Source organism: Notolepis coatsorum (genome assembly GCF_963971535.1).
Source record: "Notolepis coatsorum genome assembly, chromosome: 5".
NCBI classification, from domain to species: domain Eukaryota; kingdom Metazoa; phylum Chordata; class Actinopteri; order Aulopiformes; family Paralepididae; genus Notolepis; species Notolepis coatsorum.
The window spans coordinates 58,464,092-58,482,454 of record NC_140169.1 but is presented as its reverse complement, the minus strand read 5'-3'; the positions used below and the strand labels follow the sequence as shown (position 1 = coordinate 58,482,454).

General features: G+C 45.3%; 1 protein-coding gene across 1 annotated transcript in view; it reads right to left on the bottom strand.

Annotated features, from left to right (window-relative positions):
- Positions 1–17,582: 17,582 nt before the first annotated feature.
- The window catches only part of rad51 (RAD51 recombinase), a 38,206-nt gene continuing 37,425 nt past the window's right edge, over positions 17,583–18,363 (bottom strand). The window contains exon 10 of the mRNA XM_084314504.1: positions 17,583–18,069. Coding sequence (XP_084170630.1) covers positions 17,946–18,069 — 124 coding nt within the window. The 3' untranslated portion in view covers positions 17,583–17,945. The remainder of the gene's footprint in view (positions 18,070–18,363) is intronic.

The following is an 18,363-nucleotide window of genomic DNA, read 5'->3' as shown; positions in this document are numbered from 1 at the left end:
TGTCTCTCCTGTCCGTCCCCATCAGCCCTATTTAAAAAGGGAAGAACAAGACCTCTCCCCTGCCTGTCTAGTGACGTCACTCCCACAATCTGGTTTCCCCATTGGCCAAATTCCTTTTCTAGCAGGAACTTGTCTGTAGTCACGTCATCCTAGGTCTTGCGACAACATGTTACACAGCCTTGGTCTGCTGACACTACACAGTTTCACAATTAGAATCTGCCGGGCTGTTTAATTATTACCTTATGAGGGAATTCGTTTTTCACTGAGTGCCACATCCTCATGCTTGTGACAAAATGTTTACACAGTGGAACTTTGAAAAGACTGGTTCTCAGTGCCCAGACAACAAACCATATCCGTCCTTCAATAGAACACTTTATTTCTTGCTATTTTTCATGCTTGCTAAACCTATTATCAAATGTGTTTTTGTATGACAGTTTTACTTGTAGTTAGGTTATGCTAGCATTATTTCTAGAATGTATTTAACTCCATTTGGCTTTTCTAGTGTCCAATGTTCCTCATGTTTGATACCTAACTGAATGTTTCTGAAACTCCCTTGCTTCTAGACCAGTGGTTCCCAACCTTTTTCCCCCCAGGGACCCCCAAACATCTCTGATGAAATTCGCGGACCCCCTCCTAATAAGATAACATAAAATACTTATTTTTTTTTCATTTTAATAACAAACTGCTTATACACAGGCATATGCATCACAATTAGACCCACTATGCTTCTTTGACTTGTGCCTTCAATCAACAAATCTCATCTTGCACCATATGCATTTCAAAATGTTTGGCCAATATTCAAATGCTGTATTCATCCTCTCAAATCAGGCCCTAATGGTGAACGGTTTGCATTTATGGAACAAATCAATGCAACAAATTAAACTAAATATGAGACAGGAAATTCCAATCAGTAGCAGAGAGAATCTGTCCTAGCTGGGTTTAATACCTTTTTTTTGTCATTTTAATAACAAACTGCTTATACACAGGCATATGCATCACAATTAGACCCACTATGCTTCTTTAACTTGTGCCTTCAATCAACAAATCTCATCTTGCACCATATGCATTTCAAAATGTTTGGCCAATATTCAAATGCTGTATTCATCCTCTCAAATCAGGCCCTAATGGTGAACGGTTTGCATTTATGGAACAAATCAATGCAACAAATTAAACTAAATATGAGACAGGAAATTCCAATCAGTAGCAGAGAGAATCTGTCCTAGCTGGGTTTAATACCTTTTTTTTGTCATTTTAATAACAAACTGCTTATACACAGGCATATGCATCACAATTAGACCCACTATGCTTCTTTAACTTGTGCCTTCAATCAACAAATCTCATCTTGCACCATATGCATTTCAAAATGTTTGGCCAATATTCAAATGCTGTATTCATCCTCTCAAATCAGGCCCTAATGGTGAACGGTTTGCATTTATGGAACAAATCAATGCAACAAATTAAACTAAATATGAGACAGGAAATTCCAATCAGTAGCAGAGAGAATCTGTCCTAGCTGGGTTTAATACCTTTTTTTTTGTCATTTTAATAACAAACTGCTTATACACAGGCATATGCATCACAATTAGACCCACTATGCTTCTTTAACTTGTGCCTTCAATCAACAAATCTCATCTTGCACCATATGCATTTCAAAATGTTTGGCCAATATTCAAATCCTGTATTCATCCTCTCAAATCAGTCCCTAATGGTGAACGGTTTGCATTTATGGAACAAATCAATGCAACAAATTAAACTAAATATGAGACAGGAAATTCCAATCAGTAGCAGAGAGAATCTGTCCTAGCTGGGTTTAATACTTTTTTTTTTTCATTTTAATAACAAACTGCTTATACACAGGCATATGCATCATAATTAGACCCACTATGCTTCTTTGACTTGTGCCTTCAATCAACAAATCTAATCTTGCACCATATGTATTTCAAAATGTTGGCCAATATTCAAATCCTGTATTCATCCTCTCAAATCAGGCCCTAATGGTGAACGGTTTGCATTTATGTTGAATGAAGTAAGAATCCACTGCAGTAAAAATATCCTCACCTCGAGTGGTGGTAGTAAGGTTGACTGACATGAGAATGTCCTGCTTCAGATCCTCATTTTCAATATATTGCACATAAACGATGAGCACAGCCTCGTCTGCGACAGTTGTAGTTTCATCAAGTTGTATGGCAAATGGACCCTTTATTTTTTATTTTTTTTTGTCTTTTTCCCCCTCCATTTTCCTCCGATTTTCTCCCATCCCAATGTTAGTCGTATGCCAATTCCCAGTCCCTTCCTGGTCGCTGCGCACTTACCCCCCACAGTCAGATCATCTGGGAGAGTGGAGGCTACCACGTGCTTCCTCCGACACACGTCCAGCCAATCACCGCTTCTTTTCACCTGGCAGCGCGGATTCTCATTGAGAGGGCGTAGCGTGTGGGAGGACCACACTATCCCCCTCACGTCCAATCCGCGCTTAGCAGGCGCCCCGACCGAACTGTAGGAGTCGCTGTTTACAACGACCCGGACCCACCCCGCCAGCTTCTCCCACCCTCTGATACAGCCAATTGTATCAGTGCAGACGGCCAGCCAAGCTGGTGACAACCCCGGAGCTGTGAGCTGGATTCGAACAGGCAAATCCAGCTCAGCTCCGGGGCTGGTGACGAACGCAATCTCCGCTCGGCCACCTAACCGCCTCAAATGGACCCTTTCTAAGCTTTTCTGACAGCTGCTGCTCGCAATCACTTGACATCTTATCAATTCGGTCTTTCACTACATTGTTCGAGAGTGGTACTGATTTTAGTTTATCCGCCACCTGTGGGCCGCACAGTTTCTAAACCATTTTGATGCAGGCTGGTTTGATGAGCTGCTCGCCAATATTGTGCGGTTTCTTTGCTTTTGCAATTAAAAGCGAACACTCAAAGGAGGCTTCGGTAGCCTTCTGTAAATCACTGCCACCCCTGCTACACGCTACTCTAACATCAACAGGCTTGTTCGCCTTGAGAGACTGTTCTTTCCTCCGAAAAAAGTCTGGATCCTTCCCAACGGTTTCTGGGTGCTTAGACGCCTGATGTCTCTTCAGCTTGCTGGGCTTCAGGCTCGAGTTTGCCAACTTTTCTCCACAAATCACACACTCAGGTCGTTTTGTCTGGTCCCTCAGTGAAGCAAATGGTGATGTAATTTTCGCGATTGCTGTAGGTCCTAACTTTTTTTGCAGATGAGCTGCCGTCATCTCCTTTTCATTTGTCACACATTTTCGCCTCTGGCGGCTGACTGCAGACGAGCCGAGAAAGTTAACTAGCGTGCTAGGCTAGCTACAGAAAGTGATACAGTCAACTGATTCGCGTTTTAGCGGCTACCCGGTAGCCTACTGTTAATGTTCAAAAATCATGTCTAGATGTTTATTTATTTATCTTTATTTTTTATTGTAGTGGAGAGACTATTCATGCTTCTGATGATAAAAAAAAAATCAAAAAAAAAAAATCAAAAAAAAAATCAAAAAAAAGACCTCAAATCATCTGTGGTTTGGCGGACCCCCTGCGCCCCCTGGCGGACCCCCAGGGGTCCGCGGACCCCAGGTTGGGAATCACTGTTCTAGACTAACCTTTAGTATATGTGATAATTGTATTTGTTTAATTTTCTATACTCTGAAGCCTAGTCTCAGACCAGCTGCCGTAGCAGGGAAATACCCTCCAGTCCTTTTCCTGGGTCAAACGGCTGGTCAGCTATTATCTACAAGACCTCTGACCTCCACAATCGATGAGCCTTCAAATGCTAGGTTTCATCATCCTACAGAATGTATTCCCTTCCCCCCAGTCCTGTTCCTGCCTGTTTCTAAGATAATCAGTTCCTCTTTTAGTCTCTTACCAAATAGGTTCGACCGTGGGGGAAACAGAGATTAGTTGATTTCCTTTACCTAAAATCAACAAGCCTCTCTCCTTGCTTCCTTCAAGATAGCCTGGAGGGGTCAGTAATTATCTTAAGGTCAGCCAGCTGGTGGGGTGATGGGAGAGTCGACTGTCTCTACCCTCTTTAGCCTAGGGCCACAGAAATAACTCACATGGGGTGTTCAAATGACCCTTTCTATCAAATCAACTTCTCTATCTAATCATTACTTTGTACATTTCAGTTGCTATGTTTCATGTTTTCATTTAGAAATATACGACAATCACATCCTTGTATTTGAAAGATAATTTGCCATGGGAGGTAATAAGGAGTTATTATTATTATTATTATTATTATTATTATTATTATTATTATTATTAATAAGGAGGGTGGAGACGGGATGACTGCCTGGTGTTCTGCCTGTACACTTTTTTTTATTAATCTGGAAATAATTATTGAAGGGTTGGGAACGGACTCTGGGACACACTGATACTTGAAAGGAAAGGACAATGAACTAGACTTACAGCATTGGATAGGACGACCAACTCAGACTTCATCCTCATTTCAATTGTAAAGGGTTTACTTTTAATCCAGTACATTTTTGGTAGTTAATACTAGCACGCCGCTAATGCTAACCAACAACCAAAAGAGGATGTTAGACACTTTGCATTGTGGGCTAGATTAGGACGACTGAATGGCATCAAACATGGGGGCAGTCATACTTAATACAGTGTCAAATAAAAAAAACTTTGAAAACACTAACCGTTGTACTGTTGTTTACTATTATGCATACTCTGCTACTAAGGAATCTACCTTGCGTATACTACTATCTACTATGCTAATATGTCTTTACACTGTAGCACTCAAGTTCAACACTGTTTGACGAACAATGTTACTTACTTAGCTGCCAGAGTTGTACTCTTCCTGCTGACTTGTTGTACACAACTTGTAAGTCGCTTTGGATAAAAGCATCAGCTCTGTTACATCCCAATGTATATATTCCCCAGTGTGTGTCTCCATGTGTGTGTGTTCTCCATTTTGTTTCCTCCCTCCAGCCATTGTTCCCTTCCCCATTGGTCCCTGCCAGGCCAATCCTTCCATTATTGCAACACAGCAGTGATTGGTGGATGGCTTTCCAGACTCCAACACTCAATCCACACCACCCAATCATGGATCACCCCACACCTGTTAAAACATGGCTTCTCACTTCAGTCTCTCTCTCTCTCTGGCATGAGGCTAGGCCTGTTGTGATTTTGGTAAACCTGTAACTTTGACAGTATTGCATTTCGTTTATTGGCCTTTGGTGCTTAGTAGTAATTTCCTTGTGTGTGTATGGCCACAGAGAGAGCATTGTTAGTTATAGTTTGTTTTTGTACATATTCTGCTTTTGTTTCTGTATAATTAATGTGTTTTTCTCTCTTTCTCAGGAAGCACAGATGGGGTGAGCTGCCATTTCCTTTGGACATTGTTTTCTCCTGTTTTGGTTAGGTAAGAGTAGTTTAGGTAATGTAATCTCTTTTACCATAGATTAGATTGTGTTTATTTGGAGTATAGTGGTGTTTGTTTGTTGTTTTGGCCTGGGCTCACCCCTGAGCTACATGTGCTTCCTTTGCCTCTATTCAATAAATATCATTGTTGTTTACAAACCTGGTCCATCTTTTCTGTCAACCAACTGTTATGTTACAGCCCTTTACCCTTAGACTCACAGGGGTCGTAACATAAATGGGGGCTCGTCCGGGATCTTGTAACCCGTGTTCAATTGTTGGTTGATGGATTTGGTGAACTGTGTTTGTTTACACTTGTATAGTAATTAATTAATTTGTGTGTAAAAATGGCATTTGTGTAAAAAAAATGGCAGTTAGTACTTTTGATATGGGGAAATTCTTGAGCAATCCTACTTGGGAAGCGCTAGATAGCTGCCGCAAGGCAGACTTAGTGGAGATTGCCACACATTTTAAACTCTCGGTTCAACAAAAGCATCTTAAGCAGGATATCAGGTGTCTTGTGGTAGATAAGCTGTTGGAGCAGGGGACGCTTGTTTTACCTGCGGTCTCTGATGAACATGCAAGTCCTCCTGGTGAACCTACGGAAGCACAGCCTTCTGAGGAGCAAGCCCATGGTGCTGAAAAGGCAGGTGTGAACGTCACATTGCCACATTTTCACTTGACCTCTCCTGTGTCAACTGGGTCTCGAGAAGGGGCCCAGGTCAAGGTTAGAATAGCACGTCTCCAGATGGAGGCTCAGGAGAAGGCACAAGCACGTGAGGCGGAGTATCGGCTTCGTAGAATGGAGCTTGAGGCAGAAAATGAAAGGGCTGTTAACATTCGTAGGTTGGAGCTTGAGCATGAAGTGGAAAAAGAGCTCAGACTGCGGAGGTTGGAGCTGGAAGTCCTAAGGAGTGAATCCAACTATGCTACACCGACTCCTCCACAAGGCCCGGGTATGTCCTCCTCCACAGCTTATTCATCACACACTTTTGATATAAGTAAACACATTGCTTTGGTGCCTCCGTTCCGAGAGACAGAAGTTGATACTTATTTTAATGTGTTTGAGCGTATTGCTGCTTCATTGCGCTGGCCAAGAGAGGTCTGGCCTTTGTTGCTTCAATGCAAATTGACTGGTAAAGCCCAAGAGGTTTGTTCAACACTTTCCCTAGAAGATAGTTTACTGTATGATACTGTGAAGGCTGCCATCCTTCGTGCATATGAGCTTGTGCCCGAAGCTTATAGGCAGAGGTTTCGCAGTCACAAGAGAGCTGTCAACCAGACCTTTGTAGAGTTTGCTAGAGAGAAGGGAACTCTCTTTGATAAATGGTGTGCAGCAAGCAAGGCCTCAGATCTTAACTCTCTCAGAGAACTCATTCTATTAGAAGAGTTTAAGAATCGTTTGCCAGAGCGTATTGTAATTTACCTGAGTGAGCAGAAAGTGTCCACTCTGCAGCAAGCTGCTGTATTAGCTGATGAGTTTGCGCTAACCCATAAAACTGTGTTTGTAGATAGGCGTGACTCGTTTCTCCCCCATGATTTCTCTCAGAGACCTTCTGTCCCCAACCATTCAGAATTCACACACCCCCGACCAAAAATGTCACCTCCACGCTCAAAAGAGGAGCGGACATGTTACTACTGTCATAAATCTGGTCATGTTATTTCTGACTGTTTAACATTGAAACGTAAGCAGCAACCGTCCTCTCAGAACTTTAGGCAACCCAAAGGGGTTGGTCTGATTAAAATGGCACCTGATTCCGATCAACAGATGCACAATGATCAGGATGTTCTCGATCCTTGTTTCAGGCCATTTACTTCCAAGGGTTTAGTTTCCTTGACAGGGGATCCAAAAGATCAGTGTACAGTTCAGATCTTACGAGATACTGGAGCCTCACAATCCTTTATCCTCTCTGATGTACTACCTCTGTCTGAGAAATCTTCCTGTGGTTCTAGTGTCCTAGTTCAAGGTATTGAGATGGGTTTCGTGCCAGCCCCGTTACGCTGTATTCATGTACAATCTGATTTGGTCACTGGTTTCTTTAAAATAGGGGTGAGACCTTCCTTGCCAGTTAAAGGCATTTCCTTTATCATGGGAAATGATTTAGCTGGAGGACAGGTGAACGCTGTGCTGGAAGTGTTGGATCACCCAGACACAGATTCTCTGCCTGATGACTTGTCACAGAACTTCCCTGAAGTTTTTTCTGCAAGTGTTGTCACTCGGGCTCAATTGAAAAAGAGAGGTGATGAAATTAATTTGTCTGACTCTGTTTTTGCTTCAGCCTTTGTCAGGGAGGAGTTGCTGGCTCCAACTTCTGATACCGCTGACAAACCACCGACTCATAGTAAGGTACCCCCACAGACAACTGTAACTAGTTCCGACGCTTTGAAGTTACCCGTTACTCGTGAAATGCTAATTACTGCCCAGAAGGCTGACCCTTCTCTTGCAAAATGTTTCTCTTCTCTTGAAATAGAACAGAGGAGAGAGTTGCATTCTTATTTTGTGGATGGAGTTTTGATGCGTACATGGAGGTCCCATGGTACTAGACTGGCAGAGCATGCACAATCGGAGATAGGGCTACCAGATCAGGTACCAGACTGGAGCACTGTTTATCAGATTGTTGTCCCTGCAGTTTATCGTCAGCATGTACTGTTCTTGGCCCATGACCACCCTTGGTCTGGACACTTGGGAGTCACTAAAACATACAACAGAATACTTCAAAATGTCTTTTGGCCCAGTTTGAAGTCCGATGTAGCACAATACTGTCGTACCTGTAGTACTTGTCAGATCACCGGAAAGCCAAACCAGGTAATTCCACCTGCTCCCCTCTGTCCTATACCAGCGGTCGGTGAACCATTTGAACATGTCATAGTTGACTGTGTTGGTCCGTTGCCAAGGACCAAAGCCGGCAATCAGTTTTTGTTGACAATAATGTGTACCGCCACCCGTTTCCCTGAGGCTATCCCTCTTCGCAGAATTACAGCGCCTGTAATAATTAAGGCTTTGACGAAGTTCTTCTCCACGTTTGGACTGCCTAAGGTAGTACAAATGGACCAAGGCACCAACTTCCTGTCTAGGTTATTTGAGCAAGTGTTACAGTCCCTGGGTATCCGACATATAGTGTCCAGTGCCTACCACCCTGAAACTCAGGGGGCTCTAGAACGTTGGCATCAGACCTTAAAGTCCATGCTGCGTAAATATTGCTTAGACACAGAGAAAGATTGGGATGAGGGTGTCCCCCTTGTTCTATTTGCTGCGCGAGAGACCATACAGGAGTCTCTTGGTTTCAGTCCTGCTGAGCTCGTTTTTGGGCACACTGTTAGAGGGCCTCTGAAAGTTCTTAAAGAACGGTTCATGTCAAAGGGTGCCAGCACACCCACTAATGTGCTAGATTTTGTTAGCCAGTTTCGAGAGCGACTGCATCAGGCGTGCTCTCTCGCAAAAGAAGCGCTCTCTTCTTCCCAGAGAACTATGAAACGGCACTATGACGAGAAAGCTGTTTCTCGATCTTTCCAGCCAGGTGATAAGGTTCTAGTCCTGTTACCTATCCTTGGTTCTGCTCTTTCCGCTCGTTTTTCCGGACCGTATGCAATAGACAAGAAGATAAGTGATACAGACTATGTGGTTCGCACCCCTGATCGTAAACGTCACTCTCGTGTTTGCCACATCAATATGCTTAAACCATATTTTTCCAGAGATAGTGTGCAGGTGAAGACCTCAGACCAGACAGCCGGACTGGCCGTCTCTGCTGTTGCCTCAACTCCAATAGTTCCGGACTCTCCTGACGTTAGTGGTGAGGATGTAGATGGCTTGGAGTTGCGCAATGCAGCCCATCAGGGTGCTAGATTGTCCAACACTGAGATGTTATTGAACCTGCCCACTCACTTAGCACACTTACCTGAGGAGCAGCGAGAGGACATCACAAATTTGATTCAGGCCTACATGGCTCTGTTTGGTGATGTTCCCTCCTGTACTTCTGTATTGGCCCATGATATTAAAGTTAACAATGCTGTGCCTATCAAGCAACATGCATACCGTGTTAACATCACCAAGAGGGCCATGATGCAACAGGAGGTTGACTATTTGTTAAAACATGGTTTAGCCAAGCCAAGTTGCAGTCCCTGGAGTTCACCTTGCTTGTTAGCTCCCAAATCGGATGGAACTCCTAGATTTTGTACTGATTTCCGAAAGGTAAATGCTGTCACCGTGCCTGATTCCTTCCCACTGCCCCGCATGGAAGATTGTATTGACAACCTTGGATCTGCCACCTATGTTAGCAAACTAGATTTGTTAAAGGGTTACTGGCAGGTCCCTTTGACCCCCCGTGCCTCGGAAATCTCGGCGTTTGTTACTCCTGACAATTTTTTGCAATATACTGTAATGCCTTTTGGAATGCGTAATGCCCCGGCCACTTTCCAGCGACTGGTGACCCTAGTCCTGGCTGGTGTTCCAAATTGTAATGCCTATCTCGATGACCTGGTTGTCTATTCGACCAACTGGCGTGACCACATGACAACCTTGCAAACTGTCTTTGACCGCTTAGCTGGAGCCTCCCTGACCCTTAACCTTGCCAAGTGTGAGTTCGGCAAGGCTACGGTTACCTATCTTGGTAAGCAGGTAGGACAAGGCCAAGTGCGTCCGGTGGATGCAAAAATATCTGCAATCACAACTTTTCCAGTGCCTACTACTAGGCGGGAATTGCGTAGATTCCTTGGGATGGCTGGGTATTACCGTGGTTTTTGCCGAAACTTTTCTTCTGTCGTCACTTCTCTCACTAGCCTGTGTAGCCCGTCCAAACCATTCATTTGGACAGCTGATTGTCAAAATGCATTTGATAGTGTTAAAGCTCTCTTATGCAGTTCCCCTGTTCTCTCTGCTCCAGATTTCTCCCTGCCGTTCCAGCTGGAGGTGGATGCCAGCGGGGTGGGAGCTGGAGGGGTGTTATTACAGGAAGATCACGATGGTGTCAGTCACCCGGTTTGTTATTTCTCCCGGAAATTTAACAAACATCAACTAAACTATTCCACTATTGAAAAGGAGACTTTGGCTATGTTGTATGCGTTGCAACATTTTGAGGTGTATGTCGGTTCGAGCGTATTACCAGTGGTAGTATACACCGACCACAACCCATTGGTTTTTCTGTCGCGGATGTACAACCACAATCAGCGCCTCATGCGTTGGGCGCTCATAGTGCAAAATTATAACCTCAGCATAACGCATAAGAAGGGGTCTGAGAATGTGTTGGCGGATGCTCTATCTCGGAGTTAAATCTCTCGTGCTGTCGACTTGTTCTATTTTGCTGTCGACTCGTTGTCTATTGCTGTCGACTCGTTCTACTGTATTTTGCTGTCGACTTGTTCTATTTTTGCTGTCGACTCAGTCTCTCTTGCCGTCAACTCGTTCTGTCATTGTTGACCCGAGTGGTTGTTGTACCAACTGCTAGTTTTTTTATAGCTCTTTGTTTTGGAGTGCATGTTAACTCGGAGATGTTGAAAAACATGTTTAGTTGGTGTTAAGTGTCAAACATGTTTTTGTCTTATGTATGGGGGTGTTACATCCCAATGTATATATTCCCCAGTGTGTGTCTCCATGTGTGTGTGTTCTCCATTTTGTTTCCTCCCTCCAGCCATTGTTCCCTTCCCCATTGGTCCCTGCCAGGCCAATCCTTCCATTATTGCAACACAGCAGTGATTGGTGGATGGCTTTCCAGACTCCAACACTCAATCCACACCACCCAATCATGGATCACCCCACACCTGTTAAAACATGGCTTCTCACTTCAGTCTCTCTCTCTCTCTGGCATGAGGCTAGGCCTGTTGTGATTTTGGTAAACCTGTAACTTTGACAGTATTGCATTTCGTTTATTGGCCTTTGGTGCTTAGTAGTAATTTCCTTGTGTGTGTATGGCCACAGAGAGAGCATTGTTAGTTATAGTTTGTTTTTGTACATATTCTGCTTTTGTTTCTGTATAATTAATGTGTTTTTCTCTCTTTCTCAGGAAGCACAGATGGGGTGAGCTGCCATTTCCTTTGGACATTGTTTTCTCCTGTTTTGGTTAGGTAAGAGTAGTTTAGGTAATGTAATCTCTTTTACCATAGATTAGATTGTGTTTATTTGGAGTATAGTGGTGTTTGTTTGTTGTTTTGGCCTGGGCTCACCCCTGAGCTACATGTGCTTCCTTTGCCTCTATTCAATAAATATCATTGTTGTTTACAAACCTGGTCCATCTTTTCTGTCAACCAACTGTTATGTTACAGCCCTTTACCCTTAGACTCACAGGGGTCGTAACAAGCTCAATGACTAAATGTAAATGAGGGGGGGGGGGGGGCATGGTGCAGAGGAAAGGACTGTGTGCCTGCAACTTGATTTTATTTTATTAGGGATTTTAGTAAGGGTTGGGTGAAAGTGAAACACTCTTATATTAACTTGTCAACCTACCCCAGGCCTCGGCCTCGGCCTCAACAGACTCCAGCAGCATTGGTCCATCTTTGTAGTTAATGGCCTCGTAAAACAGCTGTTGTGATCTTCGCCTGCTTACTTCTTTGTACTTCAGGAACGCGATCAAGCCAAGGCCAGAGGTTGTTGGTCTCCCCGGTTAGCTCCCCTGTTAGCCCTGTTAGCTTCCCTGTTAGCCCTGTTGGCTCCCCTGCAGCTTGTTAGGCCTCTACTACCAGCTTGGTCCCTGTCTGCTAGCTTTGCCCCGGCTGCTAGCACAGCCTCTATGTTAATGCAGCCCTTGCTGCTGGCATAGGCCCTGTAGCTAGCCATGCCCTGGCAGCTAACCCAGTCTCTCTGCATGGCCCCAGTCTGCTAGCTTAGCCCCGGCTGCTAGCACAGCCTCTATGTTAATGCAGCCCTTGCTGCTGGCATGGGCCCTGTAGCTAGCCATGCCCAGGCAGCTAACCCGGTCCCTCTGCATGGCCTCCACTTTTTGTGTAGCCTTCCCACTGCTAGGACTGCCCTTTCAGCTAGCAAGGTCAGTTTTTCCCACTGCTAGGACTGCCCCTTTCAGCTAGCAGGGTCAGTTGTTCTCCCACTGCTAGGACTGCCCTTTCAGCTAGCAGTGTCAGTTTTTCTCCCACTGCTAGGACTGCCCCTTCAGCTAGCAAGGTCAGTTCCCCACAGCTAGGACTGTCCTTCCAGCTAGCTTGTTCTCTCATGCTGGTCCAGCCCTGTCTGCCAGCCTAGCTCCGGCAGCTAGCGCGGCCTCTATGTTAATGTAGCAGTACAGCTAGCATAGGCCCTGTAGCTATCAGTGCCCTGGCAGCTACCCTTTCCCTCTGCTAGCCTAGCTCCGGCAGCTAGCGCAGCCTCTATGTTGATGTAGCAGTACAGCTAGCATAGGCCCTGTAGCTATCAGTGCCCTGGCAGCTACCCTTTCCCTCTGCTAGCCTAGCTCCGGCGGCTAGCGCAGCCTCTATGTTGATGTAGCAGTACAGCTAGCATAGGCCCTGTAGCTATCAGTGCCCTGGCAGCTAACCTTCCCTCTGCTAGCCCTTTTCCCGGTGCTCCTCTTAGTTACCGCTCAGCTCCTCTAGTTGCCCCTCAGCTCCTATGGTTACCCCTCAGCTCCTCTGGTTACCCCTCAGCTACCATGGTTACCCCTCTGCTCCTCTAGTTACCCCTCAGCTCCTCTGGTTACCCCTCAGCTCCTCCAGTTGCCCCTCTGCTACCCTAGTTACCCCTCGGCTACCCTGTTCTTTTGCTAGCCCCACTTTTGTTGTGGCTTCCCCTGCTGGCTTGGCCCAGTACCTTTTGTTTTTTGCCTTGTTTTGTCCCCTGCCACTCTGTCTGTATTTTTGGGTCGCCGGGTGGCTCCCGTTGAGGGGGGGGTACTGTGAGGTTTTGTCCGCTGCTCACCTACTCTCTCTGTTTCCTTTAAGCCTACTGTTAAGGAATTCCCTTCTCACTCACCTCACTAGCCCCCACCCTCGCGTTCGTTACTCTCGTTTGCTCTCAGCGGCCACACCTTGGACTACCTGTCATTGTGTGTTTGATTGGTCTTGTGCCGAACACACACTTTAGTTTCAAGTATCAATTACCTTCACGCACCTGTGGTGCATTCTAATTAGTTCCCCTGTGGGCTTTAAGTACCTGGCTCTTCCCCTCTGTTCCTCGTCGGGTCGTGCCGTAACATGCCGTTTCATTCGGTATCATATTCTCTATCACCAGGACTCCTTCGGGAGGTCCTCTGTCTGTTTATGCTGTTTTCATCTCCGGCGTGACATGCGCTCCAGCCTTCGCCTCCTGTCGCCGTTGCCTGAGGTAGACACTGGACTGCGCTCTCTAGACTTCCACGGGAGGCTTCCCAGTGATCCACTTCAGACCTCCGCGCAGCAGGCGTCCTGACGCACATCCAGACCTCCGCGCAGCAGACGCCCAGACGACCATCCAGACCTCCACGCAGCAGATGCGCTCTTCACTCCGGGCGCGCATCCAGACCTCCGAGCCTGGCGCGCTCTTCCGCGCAGACGCACTCCAGATGCGTCTTCCGTCCCGGCGCGCATTCCGCGCAGACGCGCTCTCCACTCCAGACCTCCGCGCAGCAAATGCGCCCTCCGTACCGGCGCGTACTCAAAGCAGACGCGCACCATCCAGACCTCCGAGCCTGGCACGCTCTTCCGCGCAGACGCACTCCAGATGCGTCCTCTGTACCGGCGCGCACTCCAAGGAGTCGCGCACCACTCTGACCTCCGCTTGGACAACCGGTTACCCGGTGGCGACGCTCTCGCCCCGTTCTGTTCCAACGCTCTTTACGCACAACGCCTGGGTGAGTTTTTTATGACTGTCCTTGATCCAATTCCGTTTTTCGTGTGTTTTAAAACACTGAAGATTTCCAGCTTTTATCAGACAGTCACTCACCCAGCGTTTTAGCCATTTTTGGATTGTTTTCATTGGGATAATATTTTGGCCTTTACATCGCCTCACTGTGTGTTTTCACACCGAAGATATTTTATTCACTTGGATTTTGTTTGGGACGTTTACAGTGTGTATATTACACCGAAGATTCTGTCACCTTGATAACTCTGTTTTTGGGACTAGTCACCTCTCCTGCACCTGCTCTGTTTTCCCCATTGTACTCTGAGCTAACCCACTCCTCTCTCCCTCTCGGCCCCGTTTACCCACCTCGGAGATCTGCCGAGAGAAGTCTGCAGAGCGGCTCTGATGTTCCCACCTGCTTCCCCAGACTACCATCCCGGGAGAAGCTGCAGAGCAGCAACCTCATTATTGCTTTTTCCAAGGCCTGACCCTGTTTACTCTGTCCCAGTTTGCAGCTCCAGCCCTCGCCCTGTTCCAAGGCCTTACCCTGTTTTTTCCCTAGTCCTCCTAGTCCTCCCTATCTAGTCCTCCCAGTTCCTCCCTGTCCCCAGCCCGCCTCCGCGGGCCCCTGTCCCTGTCTCCCCTCTAGTCCTCCTAGTCCTCCCTGTCCAGTTCCTCCTAGTTCCTCCCTGTTCCTGCCTTGTCCCTTGCCCCGGCCCTGTTTCCTTTAGCCTTCCCTTTGCCTTCCCCTTAGCCAGCTCGCCTCTTAAAGGCACTGGGCCTTTCCCTTTCTTGTTTATCCAGTATTGGTGTTCTCCCTTTAAGGGACAGTGCCTTTTTCTGATTGTTTTCAATAAATGCCCGTTCTTGGCTTACTCTCATACCTGTCTTGTGTTGTGCGATTGGGGTCGGTTACAAACCATAACACTAGTTTTTTCTTAATCCTTGAAGTGTCTATTTTAAGATTTTAACAGGTAACAGGTTGAAATAATGTCCCATGGGGTTTATTTTTAACCCTTTATTACACCTATCCTGAACAAAACCTGAAAAAGAAGAAAAAGAAAACAGCATAACTTTTGAAGCCAAAACAATATTGACCCAAGGAATTCAGTAAAATTGTTATTTTTAAGATTCAAACACATCTTGATTCTATTTCAGGACAAGAAAATGCAAAAAAAGCTGAACATGTTTAGAACACATCTATTTTTTCCCACTTTACTCAAATGTAGTCCATCAGATGAGATCAATTTGAGGTTAATATTGGAAATACAATGTTAATAAAGATTGTATCATGCTGTTATGCCCTAAATATAGTAGATTTTGTGTAAACAAGGCCAAAAGTGGAAGACTAATGTGAAAAGTCCTACATAGACAAATTAACAAATTTTCCTATACAATTTGAAATCCAATGAAATATGTTTTGTTAACACTTTCTGCGCCAAAAACGTCGTACAACGGGTTTCAAGTTCATGCGAATTCTGCCAGATCACGGCGTACAACGTTATTTTGATCATATTTCATATTTTCGCCATGGTATTGATGTTTCCCTCACGGAGGCTGGTCTGATGCTGTGGGACTCGGCACAACTCTGCAACGCTTCAATACTGCCACCTGGTGGATGATCGGCGAGTTGCCAAACCGGATATGCCGGTTGGATATCGGTGCGTCTCCTAAATACGTCCGGCCACTCGCTTATCGTTGCGGGACTCAAGACACACGTCCATGTGTAGCGATCACTGCCATAACTCAATAATCGACATGATTTGGGCTGTTATTATTATACAAACCGGAAATGGATCGCCTCTATCCCCATCAAATAACTGGGATCTTTTTGCTCCAGTGTCATCGGTAAGAGGAGGCTGCCGTGACTTTCAGCATTTTTGTTTATTATTATCCATGCAAACTGCTCTGATCTATATATCACCCATACTACATGAAGCATTTAACGACGATCACGGAATTATAAACGACCCCCCCCCCGTTCACCCGTGCATGATCAGTCATAACGTTTAGGACCATGTACAGTTGATATTTTTTATATAGCGTGGATCGGTATCAAACGGCATTTGATAATCTAATATATGCATTTATGCCTATATCTCACGTTCTAGGAATTACTGCAGAAAACGATAAAAACATATTTATACTCTAGACGGTATTTTCGTATGAATGTGTGAATGAAAAAGTAAAACGTTCCTACATCCTGAACGATAGATAATCGATGTTGAATGGGCCATAGTAATGTCAATTTAGCAATACAATTTAAAAAGTTATAGCCCTGCAAAGAAGGTAAACATCTCCATAGACTTAGACTGGTGGCAGTGATCAAACATTGATGGATATAAGCGTGGCAGTTAATGTGTTAAGGTTCAAACAAAGTACTATTACAGTACATCTTCTCTGTTGGCACAACATTAAAACCTAAACTACGAATCATCATCATCATCATCATCATCATCATCATCGTCAAAGTCTATTATATGTTGTACCACTGTATTGCACATCGTTGCGGGCAAGACCACCCGCATTTCATTGTATACTTTTTTTTTTTAAACTTTGACCAGTCAGCTGGTTCTTTTTAGCGTTTATCGCTTTTTCGTCGCATTCATACTTGGTCAAGTTCGACCGACAGAAGCAGGCTGAAAGGGTTCAGATGGGGGGAAAGACACTCTGGGAAAGGCACGGCTGCCGTCCGGGATTCGAACGCGCTCAGCCCCAGATCCGCGCGAGCGCGGTTGTCCACGGCGCTGAAATAGCACTCGCGGTACGTGGTGAGCTACTGGAGCTCCCCTTCATTGTATACTTGTATGCCGTGACAAATAAAACTCTTGACTTGACGTCTAGTTTAATTTAGAAACGTGCGAAAACCACTGAAACACATTCACACGCAGATACAAAAAAAATTAACTACAAACGATCCTAACAATAAAACAAATTTATTACCCTACTTATATACAACAAGACAAAGAAAAAGACAAAGAAAATAGACACGACAGGAGACAGTTTACTTACAAACAGATGCTGGAGAAAGTTGCATCTATAAAGCTTGTAGGAACGCCTTACTTGCTGAATAACAAAAATAAATACACTATTTGAAATGTCTCAAGCAGGTGTCCATCAGAAGGAAGACATCCGACACATCTTACCTCAGAAATTATATTAAAGGAAAACTCCAACATTTTGGGAAATTAGCTTATTTGCCATCTACCCTGGAGTTAGACAAGAAGATGCATACCTTTTTCTTCTCTGTGCGTGCAGTAGGAGTAGGAAGACGTTGGGAACTAGGCTAATGGAGGAACCTACTTCCAGTGACTGACGCTAAGCTAGGCTAACAGTGAGCATCTTCCTACTCCTACTGCAGGCACAGAGAAGAAAAAAGGTATGTATCTTCTGGTCTAACTCCAGGGTAGATGGCAAATAAGCTAATTTCCCAAAATGTTAGAGTTTTCCTTTAAATAACAAAATGGACATTTTTCCCTCTTTCTTTCTTTCAACCAGCTGAGGGGAAACATGTTCCACACGTTTCAGTCGACTCGAGTCATGCACAACAGGAAATCAGTACATCACAGCGCCCCCCGGAGGACTATACCACGCATGGCCTAGTCATCTTCCGGACCAAAACCACGTATAACCAACCGTCGCGGCCGTCGACTCCCCGGCGGTCACGTGTCTCGGTCGCTGGGAGGGGAGTAGTGTGTGTGTGTGTTGTGTGTGTTTGTGCGCATGTCACGCGAGAGCGCGACAGTTCTTCTGAGTGACAGTAAAGGGGGCGTGTTCGAACACCCGCCTGCCCCCTCCCTCTCTCCGCCGCACGGCGTCTCTCAGTCCTTGGCGTCGCCCACTCCGTCCGCGTTGATGGCGAACATGGCCTCGGCCTCCGGGAGGCAGGGAGAGTCGTAGATCTTGCAGATCCTCGTCTCCCCGCGGCCCTTCCTCAGGTACAGCCTGGGGGGAGAAGACCAGCTTCCGTCAGGAGTTCTTTTCTTTTTCTTATCGCTTATTATTTTATTCACGTTTTTTTCTTTTTGCACACACACACACACACACACACAGGACATCAAGACAACAAAAGGTATCGACATATATTACATTTAAATCAACATATGCCAGTCTTGAAAAGACAACACACACACCAAAAGACCACAAACATCAAGACTACAGTGACAACACCCCAAAAGATGAAAGATGATAAATCAAATTTATTATAATACAGAAAATAAAACTAAATAAATAAATCAC